General features: G+C 47.8%; 1 protein-coding gene across 1 annotated transcript in view; it reads left to right on the top strand.

Moving 5' to 3' along the window:
* The first annotated feature begins 1,093 nt into the window (after positions 1–1,093).
* Positions 1,094–20,564, top strand: part of LOC125944420 (uncharacterized) — a 96,511-nt gene continuing 77,040 nt past the window's right edge. Inside the window, exons 1-6 of the mRNA XM_049664888.1 lie at positions 1,094–1,214; positions 5,466–5,472; positions 5,971–6,053; positions 11,084–11,230; positions 14,828–15,149; positions 16,534–16,705. Of these exons, the coding sequence (XP_049520845.1) occupies positions 1,094–1,214; positions 5,466–5,472; positions 5,971–6,053; positions 11,084–11,230; positions 14,828–15,149; positions 16,534–16,705 (852 nt within the window). The remainder of the gene's footprint in view (positions 1,215–5,465; positions 5,473–5,970; positions 6,054–11,083; positions 11,231–14,827; positions 15,150–16,533; positions 16,706–20,564) is intronic.

The following is a 20,564-nucleotide window of genomic DNA, read 5'->3' on the forward strand; positions in this document are numbered from 1 at the left end:
GTGCGAAAATATAATCGAAATAAAGGTTGAGTTAGAACTTAATTGATATAACAAATAATTAATTAGTAATTGCTTTATTCAACTATTAACAGCTAAAAATTTCCTCCAGCATATACATGATAGGTTGGACACTACAATGATAAATAGGCTGATCATGACGACGACAACACATGATATGCATGGACGATTTTTTTGTCACCAAAATATTATTGTTACGGGCGTAGATGGCTCATATTTCCGCCGAAGCTAGGTGGGGTGTCATCAACGCACTACATCGTCATTGAAACCGAAACCGGTTTCAAACTGGTTTCGAGAGAAGCGCGTGTCCTTTCCATTTATGATAAAAAATGTCCTCACTCAAGAATGTCGACGACGTGGAAAGCCGGCTCGAGGCACTACATCTACACGAGCGCTACAAAAGGTAGAAGAAGAAGTTTGCTCTCTGGTCTTCAGCCGTTTCGGATCATCCGGTGCCAGCTATGGGTAAGCGCGGAGAATATACTTTTTTTTTTTTTCTCTCGAGAAATGAGGGGCTGAACAGTTATCTGCCATGTTATCGAGAAAGTCAAGAACGAGCGAAGTGCCACATTTCCAGGTAATATTCGCACTGCGGTTACCTCGGTTTTCCGCGAAAGACATTGCGGAGATCCAAAAGGACCTAATGACCGACGCTTGACGTGCTTGGCTGTTGGGCATGTTAGTACAGTCAGGGCTAACAGCACATCTCGCGCCATAATTTTTTTCGACTGCCACCATTCGCTTCCTTAACTTAACCACCGTTATTTGCGCGTAGTTACAGTTAGCGCATATTTGGCCAACTAATTATACAATGCGTTAGACATTAATATCGTATTGGGCAGGAGGCGCCGGCCCCTTCACTGTACGTGTTATTCGAGAAAACACCGCTCGAAAATAATAAGCATTGGAGACCGGTCGATATAAGTATAGGTGATCGGGTTTGGTCAAACATCTTTTGACAACAGACATGCCTCATCTTACTGAAAGGAAGGCTTGCAAACACCGACACAAGTAGGAACAGAAAGGACGACACGAACAATCTTTCTAGTTCATTTTGTTCTTGCGTCCGTGTCTCATGCATGCCTTTCAACAACCTGAGCCCTCCAACATTCAACATCCACGTGCATTCCTGTCTTCAGATGCTGATCAGACCGCCGCCGCCATGAATGTGCCTGCGATCACGGCCGCCGATGAAGGTGAGCTATGTTGGCACCACATCGTCACTGTGCTCACATGATTTCGGTTTATGTCATCCCAGTATTAGCTGTATTTCTTTTTTTCATTCTTCGCCAGCTAAGTTGGACCCACGATTCACGGCAACCGAATTTGCCGTAGCGAGCTGCAGAACTCGAAAGCGTTTTCTTTTTACCCCCTTCAGAGGCGTCCATGCACATTCGTGGACGCGGCCCTATTTCTGTCATTTCTCTCCAGTGGTAGCAAGGAACAGAGCACATACATTAAGCTTAGGGTAAACTGAACGTTCTGCTAACCTATATTCTTTCATTTTATTTCTGAGTGATATGTATCGTTCGAGAGTACGGGTTTGGTGACGTCACTACCGTGTTTTACGTGACGTTTTTACGGGCACGGCGGTAGCAAACGCAATATATATATATATATATATTTCTTTCTTGAAAGATATATTCCTTGTGGTCAATAGATAACTTGTGCATGTAATTCGAGCGCGTGATTCAATCCTTTTGGTGATGAAACGTACCATGACTGACTTTACAATATTCAAATATTTAGTTACTCTGTAATCAGGATGACTCATCATAAAATGCTCAGAGTCATTCAACCACCTTGATTTGCTTTCAGTGGGGTCTCAAGCACCCTGGCGTAAAATTATGCATGTTTCACGCATGTATCGAGAGCCGATCATAATGAGTGTCTGAAGGGGTTGTAGTTGGTGTAACAGTTATACCAACTACTTGGATGGAATGTTGTTCAGAGGTTTTTCTCTAGGGCAGCCCAGCTCTCTGTATTTGGACGCGACGGACATTTGATCCTGTTGAGAACACGAAAATATAAGTTCAGTATCTTTAAGTGATGCTTATATAGCATGGTCGCGCGGTCGTGGTGGTGGACTCCGCAATGTGCTTACGTACAGGTTTTGTGCTGGACACAAGCACGTGAAGTCAACAGACGACGAAGCCGAGAAACGCACTGGGCAATTAGGTGTGGTTTTCGATGAAATGTACAAAATAATTCGGAAATTGATGAAATAACAACTTGCCGCCGGTGGGAGCCGAACATTCACCTTTTGTATTATGTGTATAGGATGCTGTAACATCCACTTTCTTCGGTATTTGTGTAAGTGTGCTAGATCTATCCCTGGGAGTGTTAGCCAGCGCCACTCATGGCCCTGGTGGCGGATGGAAGCCATCCTCTTAACAGCGGCCATCATACGCACCATCATATGTACCATTCCCTGAGGACTGCACCAGTTTCGAGATATATGCGCTGTCAAACTTACGAAAGATGCACTGCTGTTCCGCTTACATTATTTAACAAAACGCCGTTTTATGCATTAAGGCACAAAGGTAACTGGAATGCCAACGCATTTCGTCGCACATTTGGTAAATGAATATTTCCAAACTGGTGTCGCAATGAGAATTTGCTCGAAGTGCATACGGCCTCGCGAACTCAACGGCTATACAATTCGTAAACCGCAATATATGCATTAACGTAATTGGATAACAAAATAATCAGCGCAGTTTTGTTAACTACGCAATGACACACTTTGATGTCACTGCAAGTAATGTCCGTCTCATCAAGTAATCCAGTTCAAGAATTAGAACTGTGCTATATGTCACAAGCGATCTAAAAAAAAAAAAAAAAAATCCGTATAGTAAAAAAAAAAAACAATAAAAAAACAAGCACCCTATAAATGAACGTTTATATACATATGAAACGGCCAACACAATATCCGGCTGCATAAACGGTGCACGAAGAGCACCTAAACTATATATGTCCACAGAATTCAACCTCTATACAATGAATATAGTGGGGTAACGAGTACCGCATATGCAGCTTTTTTTTTTTTAATGTATACAGTTTTAAAATAAGAAGTCCATGAGCGTAGCGCACGTTGCGCTATCGCTTAGGAATTGTAAGGCTAGGCGGGCATACTTTGATGGTATTGACGTGCGAACTTGAGAAAACGAATGAACAAACTCGGTTATTCGGGCCATCATTATAATTCGGTGATTACCCTTTTTATTGGAACCGTGGGGCTACAATTTCAATGCCATCACGTTTTAGCACCCACATTAAATTCTTTTTTCTAGAAAGCGCTCTTAGTTTGAGATAATCATGGTCAAATTTCAACGATCAGTACAGGTAATATCGGTATCGAGTGCGTCTGGAGCGCTATAACGGTAGCCCCGCTATTACGTCAGAGGGAAACGCTCCGTGACGAAGTGCGCGCGACGAAGTTTGAATTACGGCACGTCATGGCATATGCATGCTTGCCAGGCACAACGGCGAGTCATCTCACATGTATGAGCGAGCCGCTTAATTAGCAGTAGCTGCTGCCACGTTCTGTCATTCGAGCTTCGTCCCACACTACTTCACACTTCGTCACATGCCATTTCAACCTGACATAAGTGCGAGGCTGCCTTTCTGACGCTCCAGTTTCGATAAGGCCTATATTGCGAGTTGCCATTAGTTTATGAATGTCTCGAATTAGGTGCGATTTTCAGAATGTTTAGAGAAAGGGCGCCTTAAAATGTATCTGTCTCCAAGTTTGCCATATAAACAACCGTTCCCAAGGTTCTAGTAATTATAACCATTATGAAAAAAAATGTTAAATTGTCTTTTCAAACTTACGACAATAGCAGTCAAGCACTATGTCCGCCTCGTCTTACAACTCTTCTGCGAAAATGTCACGTCCGCTACGCTCACAGCCTTTATAAAATGTTTAGTCTAACGAAAAAGATTCGTGGGGCCGCAACATTTGTATGGGGTCCATTACAAGAGAAGCTGTTTAAGATGCATACATGAGCTGCATACATTATGAAATCATACATTTTTTTTTCATACGGTACCACACTACGCCAACACAATTGAGCGCCGCCGCGGGCACTTGCACTACCCATGCACCTGTCGCAACCGCTGCTGGAGCCGCGCCGGCACATCCAACGCGCGTGACGTTACAGCCACAGAACCGCAGGCCACGTGCACAGGCGCCGTCGCCACTCTTTAGCCCTCTCCCCCTACCCGTCTCCACTGCTACAGCGCTGTCGCCACACTGTTTCCCTCTCCCTATACGAACGCGCGTGACGTTATAACTACCGAAGCGCAGGACACGCGCACATGCGCCGTCGCCACTCTTTACTGTCTCCCTACCCGTCTCCATTGCTACAGTGCTGTTGCCACACTCTTTCCCCCTCTCCCCGCGTACGCGCGTGACGTTACAGCCATAGAAGCGCAGGCCACGTGCACAAGCGCTGTCGCCACTCTTTACCCCCTCCTCCTACCCCTATCCATTGCTGCAGCGCTGTCGCCACACTGTTTTCACCTCTCCCCACGAACGCGCGTGACGTTACAGCCACAGAAGCGCATGCCACGTGCACAGGCGCTGTTGCCACTCTTTACCCTCCTCCCCCTACCCGTCTTCATTGCTGCAGCGCTGTCGCCACACTGTTTCCCCTCTCCCCACGAACGCGCGTGACGCTATAACTACAGAAGCGCAGGCCACGTGCACAATCGCCTCCATTCCTGTCCATATGATACGGACACAAGCATAAAGTCCCTATATAAGAAAAGTACCGCCATCTACGCTTTCCTCCGTCGTCTCCTCTCCTAAAGCGCTTGCTTTTTTCTTTATTTTTTGCTTGCGAAAGCAAGTCGACGGTGGCGGCCCTAGAAAGTCCACGTTGAAACTTTCAGGCCGGGCGCGCGCCGCCGCCGCCGCCGGAGACTGCTGCGGCGCAGAGGTACTTTGAACATGGCTACTGCGGCTGCGCAGAGGTACTTTGAACATGGCTCTGAGGCGGAAAAAAACAAAATATAAAGAAGTCAAAGCGCGCGCTATCATCGTCCAATCGGAGATACAGGAGAGAGCAAAGCGGCGTTGATCAAAGGATGGCGGTACTTTTCTTATATAGGGATTTTACGCAAGCAGCCCGTGATACCCCCTCTGGGAGCGCATGCTGGAAATGTATACGGGGGCTAGAGGTAAACAGCTTCGCAGTAAAAAACACCATCAGACGACGCCCGAGCGACTTTACGCGCTTCACTCCTAAAGTTAACGACGAGGTCTATCTTACGTACGTGCCCTAATTGGGTTTTATTTTTTTAGAGGGCGAGTACACGTCACAGGCGTCCATAATCGTCACTGAAGAGAAAGGTAAGCATATGTACCAGTTCAGAGCCGTGTTAGAGCGTCGCACAGTAGCGGATGTACACTGATAGTGTATGTCTCTGACCCTTTCGTGAAACAGTGAAATTGTAAGTATACATGTTACTTTTGTTCTCGAGCTTAAGTACCTCTCATAACAAGATCAACATTACTCAGGGTACAAATAGGTGCAGTGTTCTGTGCACTTTAGTGAGGTGTACTGTTCAAATAAGTTCTACCTACCGCCAGAAACTCGCGTATATTTTACGATAATATTATATTTCGTATCAAGACATCTAAAATTTTGCCCTCGTATTGTCAAGATGAGATAACGCCTCCGAAAGCCACAATGCAGCACGTTGCTCCACAGCGGAGATCTGGGAGGCCTACATGCCTGCACTAGCTTATGAGACGCGCCAAGTTTTGAAGAAGTAATCGAGATGCTACACGTCAAAGGCGCTCAAGCGCCAGCTCACCGTCGTCTCAGCAGTTTTGGTGATGGACTTTTAGTAAGCCAACACATGAAGAAAGTAAAGCTAGATCATGCGCTTATTATTAGCTGGTCGGACCAATTTTTTCTTAATATGTGGCTCTGTCCGTACCTGCAGCTGCACACCGCCACTGTTCTTCGCCGTCGCCGGCCTGCTGGTGTTCTTTCTAATCGGATCCAACCTCTTCATGTTCATCAACGGTAACTGATCTCGAAATACTCTAATTATGTAGGGGGCATGGGTGTTGACACGGGGACACGAGAAAGCCTAGAGGGAGCATGACGTCATGACACATCTGGTGTCCAAATCCAGGGCCCATGGGTGTGTGGTCTCTGAACTTAAAATGTAGGTCTTAAAGGCTATGTTTTTGCAGGTATAATGCGCCGGATGCGATTGCGAGAGCCGAAAGCGTCATACACGTTGAGTTTTGGACAGCACCTATTAGCCCCGGAGGCAACCACTCCTGACCCCACCACTCCCTCTTTCTGGGCCATTTTTGCTCGCTCGCCCGGCCTTCCAAGGTTGCCATACCTTTCAAGGCATTTTTCGGTTCATGGTAGCTTTTAAAAAGGGCGCCCTGTCATGATCGTTCCTTCGTCATCCGCTTTACTCTTCCCACCACCTTCCGCGTGCTCGATTTATATCGCTTACTGCTTGCCTATCACGTGGTGAGGGCCTATTTCCCACGAGCCTTTCGTTTGTGTATGTTATCGTTAGGCCTAAAATGTGTAACGTGACGCTTTCTCCTAGTTTTTGTTTCCTTCCTCCATAAGTGTTTCTGACTTCTTTTCTTTGGACAATGTCACCCGGATAATTCAGCGTAAAGTCTCTAAGTGAGGGTGATGATGACTTGCTAGACATTTTGTCGCGTTTACGTTTTAATTGTTAAGTATTCCTTTTTTTATTATTTCGAAGCTACGTACAGCTTTAAATTACCTCCTGCGGTAGCAAGTTCACTGTTTCAACGTGGATGTGAACCTCCAATTTTGTAAAAGAATATCATATCTCAAGAATATGTTCTGCCTATGGACAAACAACTTTGATGCAACCTAGATGCAACCCAGACCATAGGTTAGTAAGGTCTAGGATTTCCCTCAATTTGAAGAGAGAAAGAATAAAATTAGTCAAGAAGAAACAGGCCAACCTAGACGCAGTAAGGATAAAATCAGACCAATTCAGGCTGGTGCTCGCAAACAAATATGCAGCTTTAGAACAGGAAGATGAAGACAACATAGAGGTAATGAATGAAACCGCAACTAGGCTGATCTCAGAAGCAGCAATTGAAGTGGGAGCTAAGGCACCAAGGCAACTAGTAGGTAAGCTCTCCCAAGTAACAAAGGACCTAATAAAGAAACGGCAATACATGAAAGTGTCAAACTCGAGAGATCAGATAGAATTCGCTGAACTGTCGAAATTGATCAATAAGAAGAACGTAAGGGATATCCGAAATTATAGCGTGGAAAAGCTTGAGGAAGCAATAAAATATGGACGCAGCATGAAATCAGTGAAAGGAAAACTTGGCATAGGACAAGGCAAAATGTATGCACTGAAAGATAAGCAGGGTAATATCATCAGCAATTTCGATGTCATAGTAAAAATAGCGGAAGAATTCTATACTGACTTATACAATATCCAGAGCAGCCAAGCTACTTTCATTCGAAGTAGTGATGAATAGGATACAGAAGCCCATTCTATAACTAGCGATGAATTTAGAAGGGCCTTCAAAGACATGACCAGTGGAAAAGCTGCTGGAGAAGATGGAATAACAGTCGATTTAATCAAGGATGGAGGAGATATGATACTTGAAAAGCTTGCGGCCCTTAATACACAATGCCTCAAGACTTCAAGTGTACCAGAAAGCTGGAAGAACGCCAACATTATACTCATCCATAAGAAGAGAGACGTTAAAGAATTGAAGAATTATAGACCCATTAGCTTTATTTCAGTATTGTATAAAATATTCACCAAGGTAATTTAAAATAGAATCAGGGCAACACTTGACTTCAACCAACAAAGAGAACAGGCTGGCTTCAGGAAGGGATATTCTATGATGGATCATATCCATGTCATAAATCAGGTAATAGAGAAATCTGTGGAGTACAATAAACCTCTCTATATGGCTTTCATAGATTATGAAAAAGCATTTGAGTCAGTAGAGATACCAGCAGTCATCGAGGCATTGCGTAATCAAGGAGTACAGGAGGCATATGTGAATATCTGAGCAAATATCTACAAGGATTGCACAGCAACTTTGGTTTTCCACAAGTAGAAAGATATCTATCAAGAAAGGGGTCAGGCAAGGAGACACAATCTCTCCAATGCTATTCACTGCATGCTTAGAAGAAGTATCCAAGCTGTTAACCTGGGAAGGCTTAGGAATGAGGATTAACGGCGAATACCTCAGTAACCTCCGATTTGCAGATGGCATTGTCCTATTCAGCAATAACGGGCACGAATTACGACAAGTGATTGAGGACCTTAACCGAGAAAGTGTAAGAGTGGGGTTGAAGATTAATATGCAGAATACAAAAATAATGCTCAGTAGCCTGGCAAGGGAAGAATTCAGGATCGCCAGTCAGCCTCTAGAGTCTGTAAAGGAGTACGTTTATCTAGGTCAATTACTAACAGGGGACCCTGATCATGAGAAAAATATTTACAGGAGAATAAAATTGGGTTGAAGTGCATATGGCAGGCATTGCCAAACCATGACTGGTAGCTTACCACTATCGTTGAAAAAGAAAAGTGTACAATCATTGCATTCTACCGGTGCTAACATATGGGGCAGAAACTTGGTGGTTAACAAAGAAGCTCGAGAACAAGTTAAGGACCGCACAAAGAGCGATGGAACGAAAAATGTTAGGCCGAGCGTTAAGAGACAGGAAGAGAGCGGTCTGGATCAGAGAACAAACGGGGTTAGCCCATATTATATAGTTGACATTAAGCGGAAGAAATGGAGCTGGACAAGCCATGTAATGCGTAGGATAGATAACCGGTGGACCATTAGAGTTACAGAATGGATACCAAGAGAAGGGAAGCGCAGTCGAGGATGGCAGAGAACTAGGTGGGGTGATGAAGTTAGGAAATTTGCAGGCGCAAGTTGGAATCATCTAGCGCAAGACAGGGGTAAGTGGAGATCACAGGAAGAGGCCTTCGTCCTGCAGTGGACATGAATGGCTGATGATGATGATGATGATGATGATGAGATGGCTCGCTAACGAGCTCTGGAAGTAGCCACAAATGACGGCTCACAAATACTCCTTGGGATAAAATGGCGGGGTACTGAGCTCAGGAAACGTCCCTGGAGTAATTTCACCTGGACAACTTACTGGATATTTACGTTACTGTCGAAGACACAAAAAGGTCGCTAAGGCTATAAAAAAAAAAGGCAAAGTTGTCGTTAAGGTGACTAAAACTCGCTAAATTTAGTATAACCTTCTCTCTAAGTTACCACACATTTGTTAGCGTGGGTGGCGCAAATGCGAGTGTGGTCTATATATGAGCGCTCTTCGAAGCACAGTGCAGTAATATTTGACCGAAATCATCATTACTTCACTATAGGTAGCTGCATTTCAAACTGCTCGTAATATCAGAAGGTCGAAAGCTGTTTAGGACACAGAGTTTCAAACAAAAAAATTACTAGAAGGAGCTGCTGCGCTATAATGTCTACGGAAACTGCAGATGTGACGGTTTAGCCAGCATGGGACAATGATGAGCAGTGCATTGATTAGCCTTAACCCCGTCCTTCCGGCTTCAAACGGCTTTGTGACGTTGCAAATCGATAACTTTCACATGCAACTTCGCGTTATAAGTGCAGCGATTCGCTTTGATTGCGCATTAGCGCAGACACGTATTAATGCCTTGCCGTGTTTAGAAAACTACAGTTTCTTTGAAATGTATGAAGACGAAAGCGTCAAAAATGACTTCGCAAGAACAACTGAAGGAGCCAGCATGAATATTAGACAAATAAATGTATTACACAGCGTTCCCATATTACACTGTAAGCCGATTTACCACACTTAAGGGTCCTTGAGGGTGGAAGTTGGTCTGCAAATCACACCCTTACACCCGTAAATGGCATAAGGCTGTGATCTGTAGACAAAAAGCATGGCTGATGTGTGAAAACTGGCCTACAATGTTGCTGAATGAACAGACGTTGATTAAACGCGAGACATTGGGCCAGCTGGTGCTCGTTCATCTTTTAATGCGCCGAGTAGAACAGAGTAATACCCCTGTCACACGGCGTGTGTAATGTCATTCTCAGCGAATGAGATTATATGTTAATGCGATTTTTGTTGCTTCTACACGGGCATATATATAGCAAATAACATTCACAGCTAATGGAATTTGCCCTTTGAATGAGTTTCCAGAACTGATTCACGTGCGACTTGTGCAATCTCGACGACAGGGGATTTGCAAAAGATTACAAAATCGATAAGTTAAAACGAAATGTAATATATTTTCAAATAACCATCCAATGTTTACCATATTGTATCGCTAACAGTAAAGTGCAAATAAGTAAACAAGCAGCACGATTTGTAAGGTTTCGTTATCATAGCAGCCTGCCGATAAACATTGCCATCAATTATTTTGTACTGTCTTTTATCAATATGCCTCCCCCCCCCCCTCACGCAATGCTCTTCGGCGCCTGTCAGGAATAAATAAATAAATTGTGATTGCCATTTTGTTTACCCGTGTAGACTGGAAACGCAACCGTACTGACATTCGGTATGAATGTCATTTACTGCAAATGACATTACATAAGCAGTGTGACAGGGGTCTAACAACACGATAGGACGCACCAGACAAGGGCGACAAGGCGCAAACTACACAAGTGCTTTTCCTTTTTTTTGCTTGCCGCCATTACAGGCGCGTTATCAAGCGCGAGCGTTCGCCATATCTAAAGGCCATGACATAAGCTTGTGTTACGCCAGTAGCGCACCCAGGATCTCTGCCAGGGGGGGGGGGGGGGGGTTGACAGTTTGCCAATATCATCTAAACAGCACTAATTTCGATTTCTTCACGGGCAATTGTAAAAAAAAATTCGCTTTTTGCGAGTGTGCAGATGATTGCGCGTCTTACATCTTAGTTGCAGCACTCAAATGTGTAAGGAAATAAAAGGGGTTAAACAAAAGGGGGGGTTAAGTCGGCCTCAGGGGGGGGGGGGGGGGTACAAGCCCCGAATCCCCCCCCGTCGGTGCGCCACTGTGTTACGCATGCGCCTTTTTCACAGCCAACGTCGGAAGCGCCGCCGGTCTGGAGGCCACAGAAGAGCCCGAGACGGTGGTCTCTACCGAAGATGAGCCGCACATCATCCGACGCGCCGTAAACGAGTCCGAGGCGCACGACCACGGGGCGGTAGTGCTAATGAAACCGCCAGGTAATTGCGCACGTACACACATGCGTCATGTTATGCCATGCTGTATGTTGTACCAAGTGCTTTTTTGTTTTGTCTTTAAGTGCGCCAGCGCTAGGATTTCCAAATCCGGCGAAAAGCCGTTGTGTGTCTGTCCGTGCGCTGCGCAATCATGCAGATTCAGATCCAACAGCAGCGCCGCGTGGTGCAGAGGAGGCAAGGAGTAGCTACGTCATGCGTTGGAGGAGGGTAACCATCTGCAGCCAATGAGGCACTCCCGCTTCGCACGGTGCAGGCATTCAGAGCGCGCGCGCCGCGACAGCTGCACCCAATAGTAAGACGCGCTTGGCCGCAGTTGCGGCTAAAGTTGCGGCCGGTCAGGCGAAGCGCAGCGCGCCGTTCTCCTCGTCTCACAGATAGTGTTGCAGCTCATCAGAACAATTCGTGTCGCAGTTCTTCGGAGATGGGCCATGGATGAGGCAGCGGGTCCATCGGGGTTGGTCGACGCGGAGCGCCGTGCTCGACGGTGCGCACAGCTACGGCTTAAATGACAACCTGAGCGTGCGTCGACTGATACTGACATTGTAGCTAAACGAGAGAAGCTAATGGAAGCAGACAAGTTGAGAAAATGTCGTAAAACTTGCAAGTGAAACTCCTGCACAGAGGGAGCACCGTGTCGACACTGATGGCGAAGCCACGAGAAACTCGCGGGCTAACGGAACTCCCGAACAGCGACACGCCGAGTAGACGCCAACGTTCAAGCTATGAGGGCTCGACGGGCGAGGAAACTGCCGAAGAGTTTGCCGCGATTGGTCAAATACGTTCATCGAGTAGCGGCCCATGCCTACTGGTACATACCCAATAACCCAAGTTGGCTTCAAAGATCTTCATTAGAGACTAGCACAGACCGAGTGGCACATAGCCAAGATAAGCCAAGACACTATAGGCAAAACTAGGGTTAACGGTGCTAGTGCAGAATAATTCGTGCTTAGCCAAAGCAAGGACCCTGCCGGAGCTAAACCGTCATCCATGCTTTAATATCATATGGAATTTTGAAAAATCATCTGTGGCAGATAGCACAATTCTAGTCCTCGAGATGGATTACTCAAAGGTGTAGACATTACTTGTGGGAGAAATCAAAATGCACAATCAACTAATTACAAATTCACTAGTTACTTTACGGCACATATTGCAACTTACGAATTGCAGCCTGTATCCTCCTGAAACGAATTTTCAGGATGACATCAGTTTCGAGACATTCATTCCCAAAGTGTGCGACGAAATACACGGGCGCTCCAATTACTTCAGTGCATGCGTGAACAAAACGGCGATTTGATTTGTTTAAAGGGTCCCTGAAACAGTTCGGACAAATTTTGTAGACGCGTAGGGTAAACATTCGCACCCCAATTTGTGTGAAGCGTCTCATATTAAGAGAGCTATGGACAGTTACAAGTTACCCTCCTCCATAGCCATGCTTTTTCTCCTCAACTCGTTCGCCGAGCGATCGGGGCTGAACTCGGCGTTCCTTGGCTCTGCGTCATGAGCTACAGTAAAACATTCGCACCCCAATTTGTGTGAAGCGTCTCATATTAAGAGAGCTATGGACAGTTACAAGTTACCCTCCTCCATAGCCATGCTTTTTCTCCTCAACTCGTTCGCCGAGCGATCGGGGCTGAACTCTGCGTTCCTTGGCTCTGCGTCATGATGTGACGTCGTGTCGTCTACTTCCGGTTGTCTTGGAGCCAGCGCGAAGCCTCTTCAACCTATCTGCTAGCAGCCGGGCCGTCGATGGCACGCGCGCCGGCTATCCAAGCAGCGTGCGTTGCGAGCTCTCTGTCGCAGCGCCGAGCGTGTCCGGTATTCGAGCAACCGCAATCGAGCTGCGCGTTTTGACGTATGGAGGGAGGCGTAAACTAAAGCCACGTACGTGAGCGGCCTGATCGGTCTGCATGGTCCAGCCACCTGGTGGCGCAGAGCTTAACCAGTCAATCAAATGGCTAATATCAGTAGCGCACACAGGATCTCTGCCAGGGGGGGGGGGGGTGAATTTGTGTGTGCGGGGGGGGGGGGGGGAAAGCACGTTGCATAACATGAAATTTCCTTGCTTTAGCCAGAGGATCCTCTGGCTAAAGCAAGTAAATTGCATATCCAACAGCAAATACAATGCCTAATAATTATAATAATATAATGACACCAAGAATGATGACGATGTTTATTTCTTCAGCGTTTTACTCAATGTAGTTTAAACAATTTAATAATTTAAGAGGGAACGAATAAATACAAGGCAGTGATAGTGTTTTTGTTAATCAGGAAAATTCGACCGCAAGCCGCCTCCTGAATTGTAATTAATGACAATGTGAACAAAGCACTGAACGTACACGTTGGACTGGTTGGGCTGGACGCGGGGGGGGGGGAGGGGGGGGTTACAACACCCGAACCCCCCCCCCCCCCCCGTCGGTGCGCCACTGCCTAATATTGTAACCAAGTGTAAAACATTTTCAACATCTTGAAAAAAAATCGCAGTTTCGCCCGATAGGCGAGGCATCAATGGCGATGGCAAATTTACTAGTAGAGTATACGGAGTAAGGATAGTAGTTTTATGGGCTGCCTAAACTTGGACACATTCGCTTACTAACTGAATTAACAAGCATGGTGTCAGCGCGCTCAAGGAACCATGAATAGACCACAATCGATAACCGCAGACAAGCACTGTCAAAACGGCGTGAGCAAGCACACGGCAGGACCAGTGAGCGAAGCTTCGTGTTTATCGCTTCAGCGGAAACTGAGCGGCGAATGCACAGCGCATACAAAGGTCAGAGCCGTGTGTAGATCGCTTTCAAGATACGGTGCGCGCGACAACCCTCAGCCACGCAAAGTACGCAGTTCCTGGCAGAATAGATGCCGCGCACCTTCCCTCCCGCGCTGCCTTTCTGCTTTCCTCTTTTCGCGTGGGAGATTGAGTCGCCAGTTCCCCTTGCGCCCGGTCGCGAGATATGCAGCAGCTAAACGTCGCCTCCCCTCCCTCCCTCCCATCCCCCTACGACCTTTCGCACGACCGGAGACGTCGTTTTTGCTCTCCGCCGTGCGTTCGCTCTCCGTGAAAGCGCGCGTCCCTCGCACGCTTTCACTCGCACATACAGCATATGGCGCGCGGCGACGAGTTTATCGCTGTTGGACTTTATACGGAACCTCACGGCGACGCCGACGGCAGTAATCCGCTTGGTGGGTCCATATAATTGCCATCGCAATAAAAAACTCTGTATGGCACGTGTACGGTGTAAAAAACACCCCTTAGAGTGGTCGATTGGCTCCCTGTAAATCAATCAATGCTAAATATGTAGTTGCCATGTTTCTATAAGCTGTACTAAAAGTTAAATGGGTTGCGTGTGCACGCGTTGCTGGCCTTGCGCATGAGCAGAGAGTCTCCTAAACCTCACCGCTAGACTGAAACACTTTCTTTGCTCAGCGCGGCGCACCGATCGAACGCTCCAAGAATTGGGACCGAAGCATTGCTGTCTGAGCCGATACAGTACATTTGCTATTGAGTTGCATTGAATTTGAGACTCATCGCAAGGGTATTTGCGGAGAAAAGGTTTTTTTCTGAAACTACACTTAGTCCAGTGTTGACCTCGCGAGCGACATCTGCATCAGCGTCCGCTTACATCGGCATCGCAGGTCCAAGGACGAACCCCACCGGGCGTAAGACCGGTGACTCGCTCCAGCTGCTACCCAGCCGATCGCTGGTGTGCGTGCTGGGTGGTCGGAGCCAGGAGTACGGCCCGATGTGGCTCGACGGCCTGTGTGACGTGGCCCTGGTGCCCTTCTACGCGCTGCCCAAGGGTGGCGACACCTTCCACAACGACGGTGACAAAGTCACGCAGCAGGTTCTCGACAAGGCCGCCAAAGCCGTCAAGACCACCTATGGCATCCACGTGCCTCTCAAGTACGCGTGCGCTTTCTACCACATTGTTACGGAGCGGTTTGGAACGTACTACCTTTCGCGAAAAAGTGACGAAGATCTGGCCATTGACTGGAGCTGTTAAAGTATCAACTTGCGTGTCTGCCTGTGCGCGTTTAGATGCAAACAATTTGCACGTACAGGGTGTCCCAACTTTCATGCACCAAGATTGAAAGATATGCAGAGGCCACGTAGCTGGACAGAACCAAGGTAATGTTGTTTGCCGTCGCTTGGAGATACTCAGATTTTCTTGCATTCCACCTAATTACGTAGTCTTCATTAGGTTATCAATTATCGCGAGTGTTGACTGCTGACTTCGGCGGCCATGCCGATTGCACGTCTTGAACATATGGGTACGTGCAAGTGGGCGTGTTACACTGGGTGGGTGAACGTTCTTGGCCGAACGTCTAAAATGGGTGAGTACGACTGGGTGGATCCCGAATAATGAAACAGAACACGAGGCGAGAAGCGGACAGGTTGGCAGCAGAAAATTGAAGAAGCCGGCCAAATGTGGATAAAGGGAGTGAAGGGCACAAAACGAAACTAGTGTGCGCATTGAACGAGGAACGTTAATTAACAGAGAAGCAAATAAGTTGAAGTGAACACATTTCAGCAAGCATCAGACAGCTTCGCTTATCACCGATTCACATGTATGTGCGGGATCCATTGATATTTTATTTTATTGCAATTGAGGTGCGTCGGCGCCGTCACCGTCGCCGTGCTGTCACAGTCCTGGCGTAGAGGGTTAGTATAAGTTCCTAGAGAATCGAGGGACGCGCCAGTGCGTTTCGCACTCAAAACTAGGGCGGCGTTTCTTTCTTCTACTCCTGTCATGATCGTCGTGCTCACAGACACTAGCGTTCCTGCTTTACAGTTATATGCGTACCGCAACATGCTGCACACAGGGGTCTGAGCGAACAGTAAATCCGAAGGTAGGAATGCCAACAGTTCTCCGTCGTGTACATCATGTGTACCATCGATGTGCGTCCCCTCTTACGCCGCTGTGGGCGCTCCTCACCAGGCCAGTGTAGAAAGCCTACTTAAGGAGTCGCGCGTGTATGCCAGCTGCGCCAGCGTTGTGAGACGCCTGGTAACTGTGTGGTCACTGTTACTGCTACGCCAACATCGTTAGAACACCGGCTAACGAACTCGAGCGCACCGCTGAACGTTTCTATCACTGTCAATAGGGAACTTGCGAGACCACAAAGTGTGGGATAACGAATTGTTCATCCGCACAGCTTTCCCAAGTTAGCCAGTTTAAGAGCCTCTTCGTTCTATGCTTCCGCAAGAAAACGGGCAAGCCCGTTTCACCCACTCTTCATCGACGAAGTGAGGATTACATGGACATTTCTTTGTTTGCTCGTTTCAGAAAAGTGCCTAAGGTTATGGACGACCTTATACGAAAAAGAGTTCAGAAGAAGTTGAGGAACTATTGGATAAACAAGCACATATACCACTACGCCATCCTCGACCTGCGAATCAAGACCGACGACACCACGCGCTCGGGCGACGTTGTGGGCAAAGCCTTCGGAGTGCTTAAGGTACACTGTTGGTTGTCAGATGCATGCAGCTTCAGCTCCTTGCAGCTGAAAATTGTACTTATAAGTGAGACGACTTTACGTTTTACTTTAGGCTGCTGCAAGGATATGCTATGCAGGAAGATAATACTGGAAACGTTTTTCGTTAGCAGACTTAATTACTTGTGTAAAGTTTTACTGTTTTTGACAGGGCCTACATCTTCATGTGACGACTTCTATAAGTGTCTTTTTTTTTTCAATAAATTTGTGACCCTGTTCGTTTGCTAGCAGGTCACATCTGAGATAAATAGCACAATTTGTAATTTTAAAAGTTGTCGCCGTTTCACCTGAAAGGCGAAGCATCAATTGCGATAGCAAATTGGTAGAGAGCTATACGGAGTAATGATATTAGCTTTATCAGCTGTATAAACTTGGACATGCAGCAGCACCGGCAACACGCAGAACTGTTGTCGACGCCGTCGGCGTTTTGCCCGCGTTCGCTCAAAATGCGTGCGGCGTTGGTGACTGTTGCTGGAGCCTCTGATATAAATAGGCACTTGGTGCCGCAGCTAAACGTCGCCTCCCTTTCCTCCCCCTCCCCCACGGCCTCTCGCGCATCGCAAGAAGGCGCGTTTGCTCTACATATATGGTGATTGTAAAGGAGGAAAGAGACGCCTACTTCTGCAGCCCTTATAAGGGAGCACGGCGCAGAACGCGCGTTTGTTCTCCGCCGTGCGTTCACTCCCCGTGAAGGAGGCCGCTAGGGGGCTAGAGTGTGCGGAAGCGGTTCGTATCGGCTCCGCCAATTTCTAGTTCCTGTGCCCAGCTAAGTCCTTCTTAGGACCCACCAAGGCGCTCAACGGATCCAGGAAGGTACACGGACCCTAACCGCTACCATCTTTTGGATGTGCCCTGTGATCTCCGAGAACCATCCTACAGTGTACTAGAATAGCTAGTACACTGTAACCATCCGGTGAAGACGTCTCTGGCAGCCACGCCGCTGCGCTAAGCCTCGCCTCGTCGAGGCGAGCCTCGCCGGCGCGCCGCGTTCCTCACTCCCCAACAACCATGGAGGACCTAGTGGAAGGAGAGACCATTTCCCCGCAGGACTATCACCCTGGTGAGTGGCAAACTGTGCTCCGCGCTTATCGAAATCGGGCCCCGGCTTCGAATTCGTCCACCAAACCCAACTCAACGGCCTCGGTTCAAGCTAAGCCAAACGCCAGCAACGCCGGTGCGCCGACCGACGCTGCGTCTGTTGCCATTCGAGCCGCGTTCAAGGAGACGCCAAACGCCAGCAACGCCAGCAACGCCGGTGCGCCGACCGACGCTGCGTCTGTTACCATTCCAGCCGCGTTCAAGGAGACGCCACAGCTGCTACGCACGACGCGTGCGGTCGTACAAAAAAGTAAACAACTCGCGGCGTTGCCGGTGGGAACGATCCGAGTTGTTTTTCGCCCGCGAGGTGGGCTCTCCCTGGACAAGCTTCCAGCTCCAAGTCTCCTGCAGGCATTGCGTACCTCACCCAGCTGCTCAGTGATGGGTGAACTGTACATCAGAGTCCATCCCACAAACAATACGTTCACGGTGGCGACGGTAGCGGAGGCAACAGCTCTCGCTTTAGTTAAAATACAGGAAATCACTATAGATGGGAAGAAATACCCGGTAGCCGCGTACATCGCGCCCCCTCCAGCGGCAGTAAAAGGCGTGATTTCCCGAGCATACTGGAATGAAACACCAGAACAAATCCTAAATGACTTGCGGCATCGCAACCCGGAGGCCGACATCATAGCGGCCCGTCGCATGGGGAAAACTGCATCCATTCTAATAACCTTTGCATCTGGTCCCGTACCCCATACCATTAAATATATGTGTGTGGTACACCGCTGCACTAGGTACAAGGGCAGCCCTGATGCCTGTACGAACTGCCGGAAACCTGGTCACAGGTACGATGTATGCCCTCTTCCAAAAACTGGGCTCTGCCCGCGGTGTGGCGAGAAGCACGAAACGCAAGAGGACCCTTGCAAGCCAAAATGCATTCTTTGTGGTGGGGACCACCTCACCGGTACAGGCTCATGCAAGGCTAGGACCCCCCAGCCTCGAAGACAGTGAGGAAACCCAAGACAGCAGTGCCCACGGCGAAGGACTTTCCACCCCTAGCACCTCATCAAGATCGTCAGCGAGCCTGGACTAAACCGACCAGTACACCCCCAACTTCACTGCGGGAGGAAGAAATAGCACACCTGCGGGAAGAGGTAAGGCACCTCAGGGCAGCCGTTAACTCTATCCCTTCCACCCTCCCATCCCCTCCGTTACCAACACCCCAACTCTCCACACCCCCTCCCCAAAAGAAACGCCGGCAAGACGACACTCCAGACATAGATTCCAAATTAAAAGACTTTGCCCAACAGTTAGAAGCCAATATTCTGGCTAAAACTCAAATCTACATTGAAGCCACCATCACTAAGCTTACAGAAACGATTATTAGTCAGGTAACCACCGCCATTCTTCAACAAATTCCACAAATAATTGCTGGAATGTCTTCACATACGCCAGCCGGTAACCCCATAGCATCTCCCATCCTTCGCCCGCCCACCCTCCAGCATGGCCTCGCTGACGGGAAATAATCTCCCATTACGCATTCTACAATGGAACTGCAGGGGGTTTCGCCGCAAAAGAGACCCCCTGCAGCAGCTACTCTCTGCTTCCTCCACACCCCCTGATATAGTAGCACTCCAGGATGCTGGCACAAACGTATCGCTGCCAGGATATGCTCTGGTACCCTCTGACATCACTCCAAACCCCAGGGTTACCACTTATGTCCAAAATCTTGTACCATACACTTGTCATGTACTGAATTCTCCGGTGGCTCACACATTTCTAGAATTAATCCCGTCCACTGACAAATCCCATCCCCTCTTCATCCTTAACTGTTACCTCCTTCCGAGGCAACCGGCCTCGGAATGTATCACTCTCATTAAAGCCGCCTCCATCATTGCAAAGAAGGACCCTCTCATTATCTTAGGGGACTTTAACTGCGCGCATGTAGACTGGGGGTACATGCGTACCAACAAGAGAGGAGCGGATTTATACAACACCCTTCAGATGCAGGGCCTTTCTGTATATAATGATTTCAGCAGACCTACGAGAATCGGTAACAGTGTCACCACCGACACTAGCCCAGATCTCACCTTTGGCCGCAATATTCCCACGCCAGTATGGCGGAACTTCAATGAGGCCCTGGGCAGTGATCATTATATCCTAACTATAGAGTTTGACTTTGCCAAAAAAGCTAAAAATTACCGTGTCCGAATGACTAGCTGGGATAATCTTCGTAAGCACAGAGAGGCCAAAATATTAGAGTCCCCCTTTAACCTTCACACATTGATGACAGAACTCAAGCAGGGCGTGCAAGCTTTTACGCAAACGTTCGACGCCGCCCCTGAAACTCCCATTGCAGATAGTAGGTTAGCGCACCTACTCCAAGCACAAAACAGTATTCTCACGCGCTGGAAAACCCAGAAACAGAATCGAAAACTTAAGCTCAAACTGGCACAGCTTCAAAAACAAATAGAAGAGCACAGCGCCGCCCTTAGTAAATCCAATTGGCACCAAATATGTGACGGACTACGAAGTAATCTTTCCAACTCCAGGGCCTGGAATCTTCTTCGACATATGATAGACCCCACTCAAACTAAAAAGCAAACCCGACTTGCACTCAAAAGGCTTACCCATCAAAATCGTTGTAATCAGCAAGCACTCTTAAGCGAACTTCAATCAACTTATACCACTGTGGGCAAAGCTGTATCATATCCCGACTACATAGGCCCCGATCAACCCTCCCTCGACGCCCCTATTATGGAGGTTGAAGTCAGAACAGCCC

Source organism: Dermacentor silvarum, chromosome 3 (genome assembly GCF_013339745.2).
Source record: "Dermacentor silvarum isolate Dsil-2018 chromosome 3, BIME_Dsil_1.4, whole genome shotgun sequence".
NCBI classification, from domain to species: Eukaryota; Metazoa; Arthropoda; class Arachnida; order Ixodida; family Ixodidae; genus Dermacentor; species Dermacentor silvarum.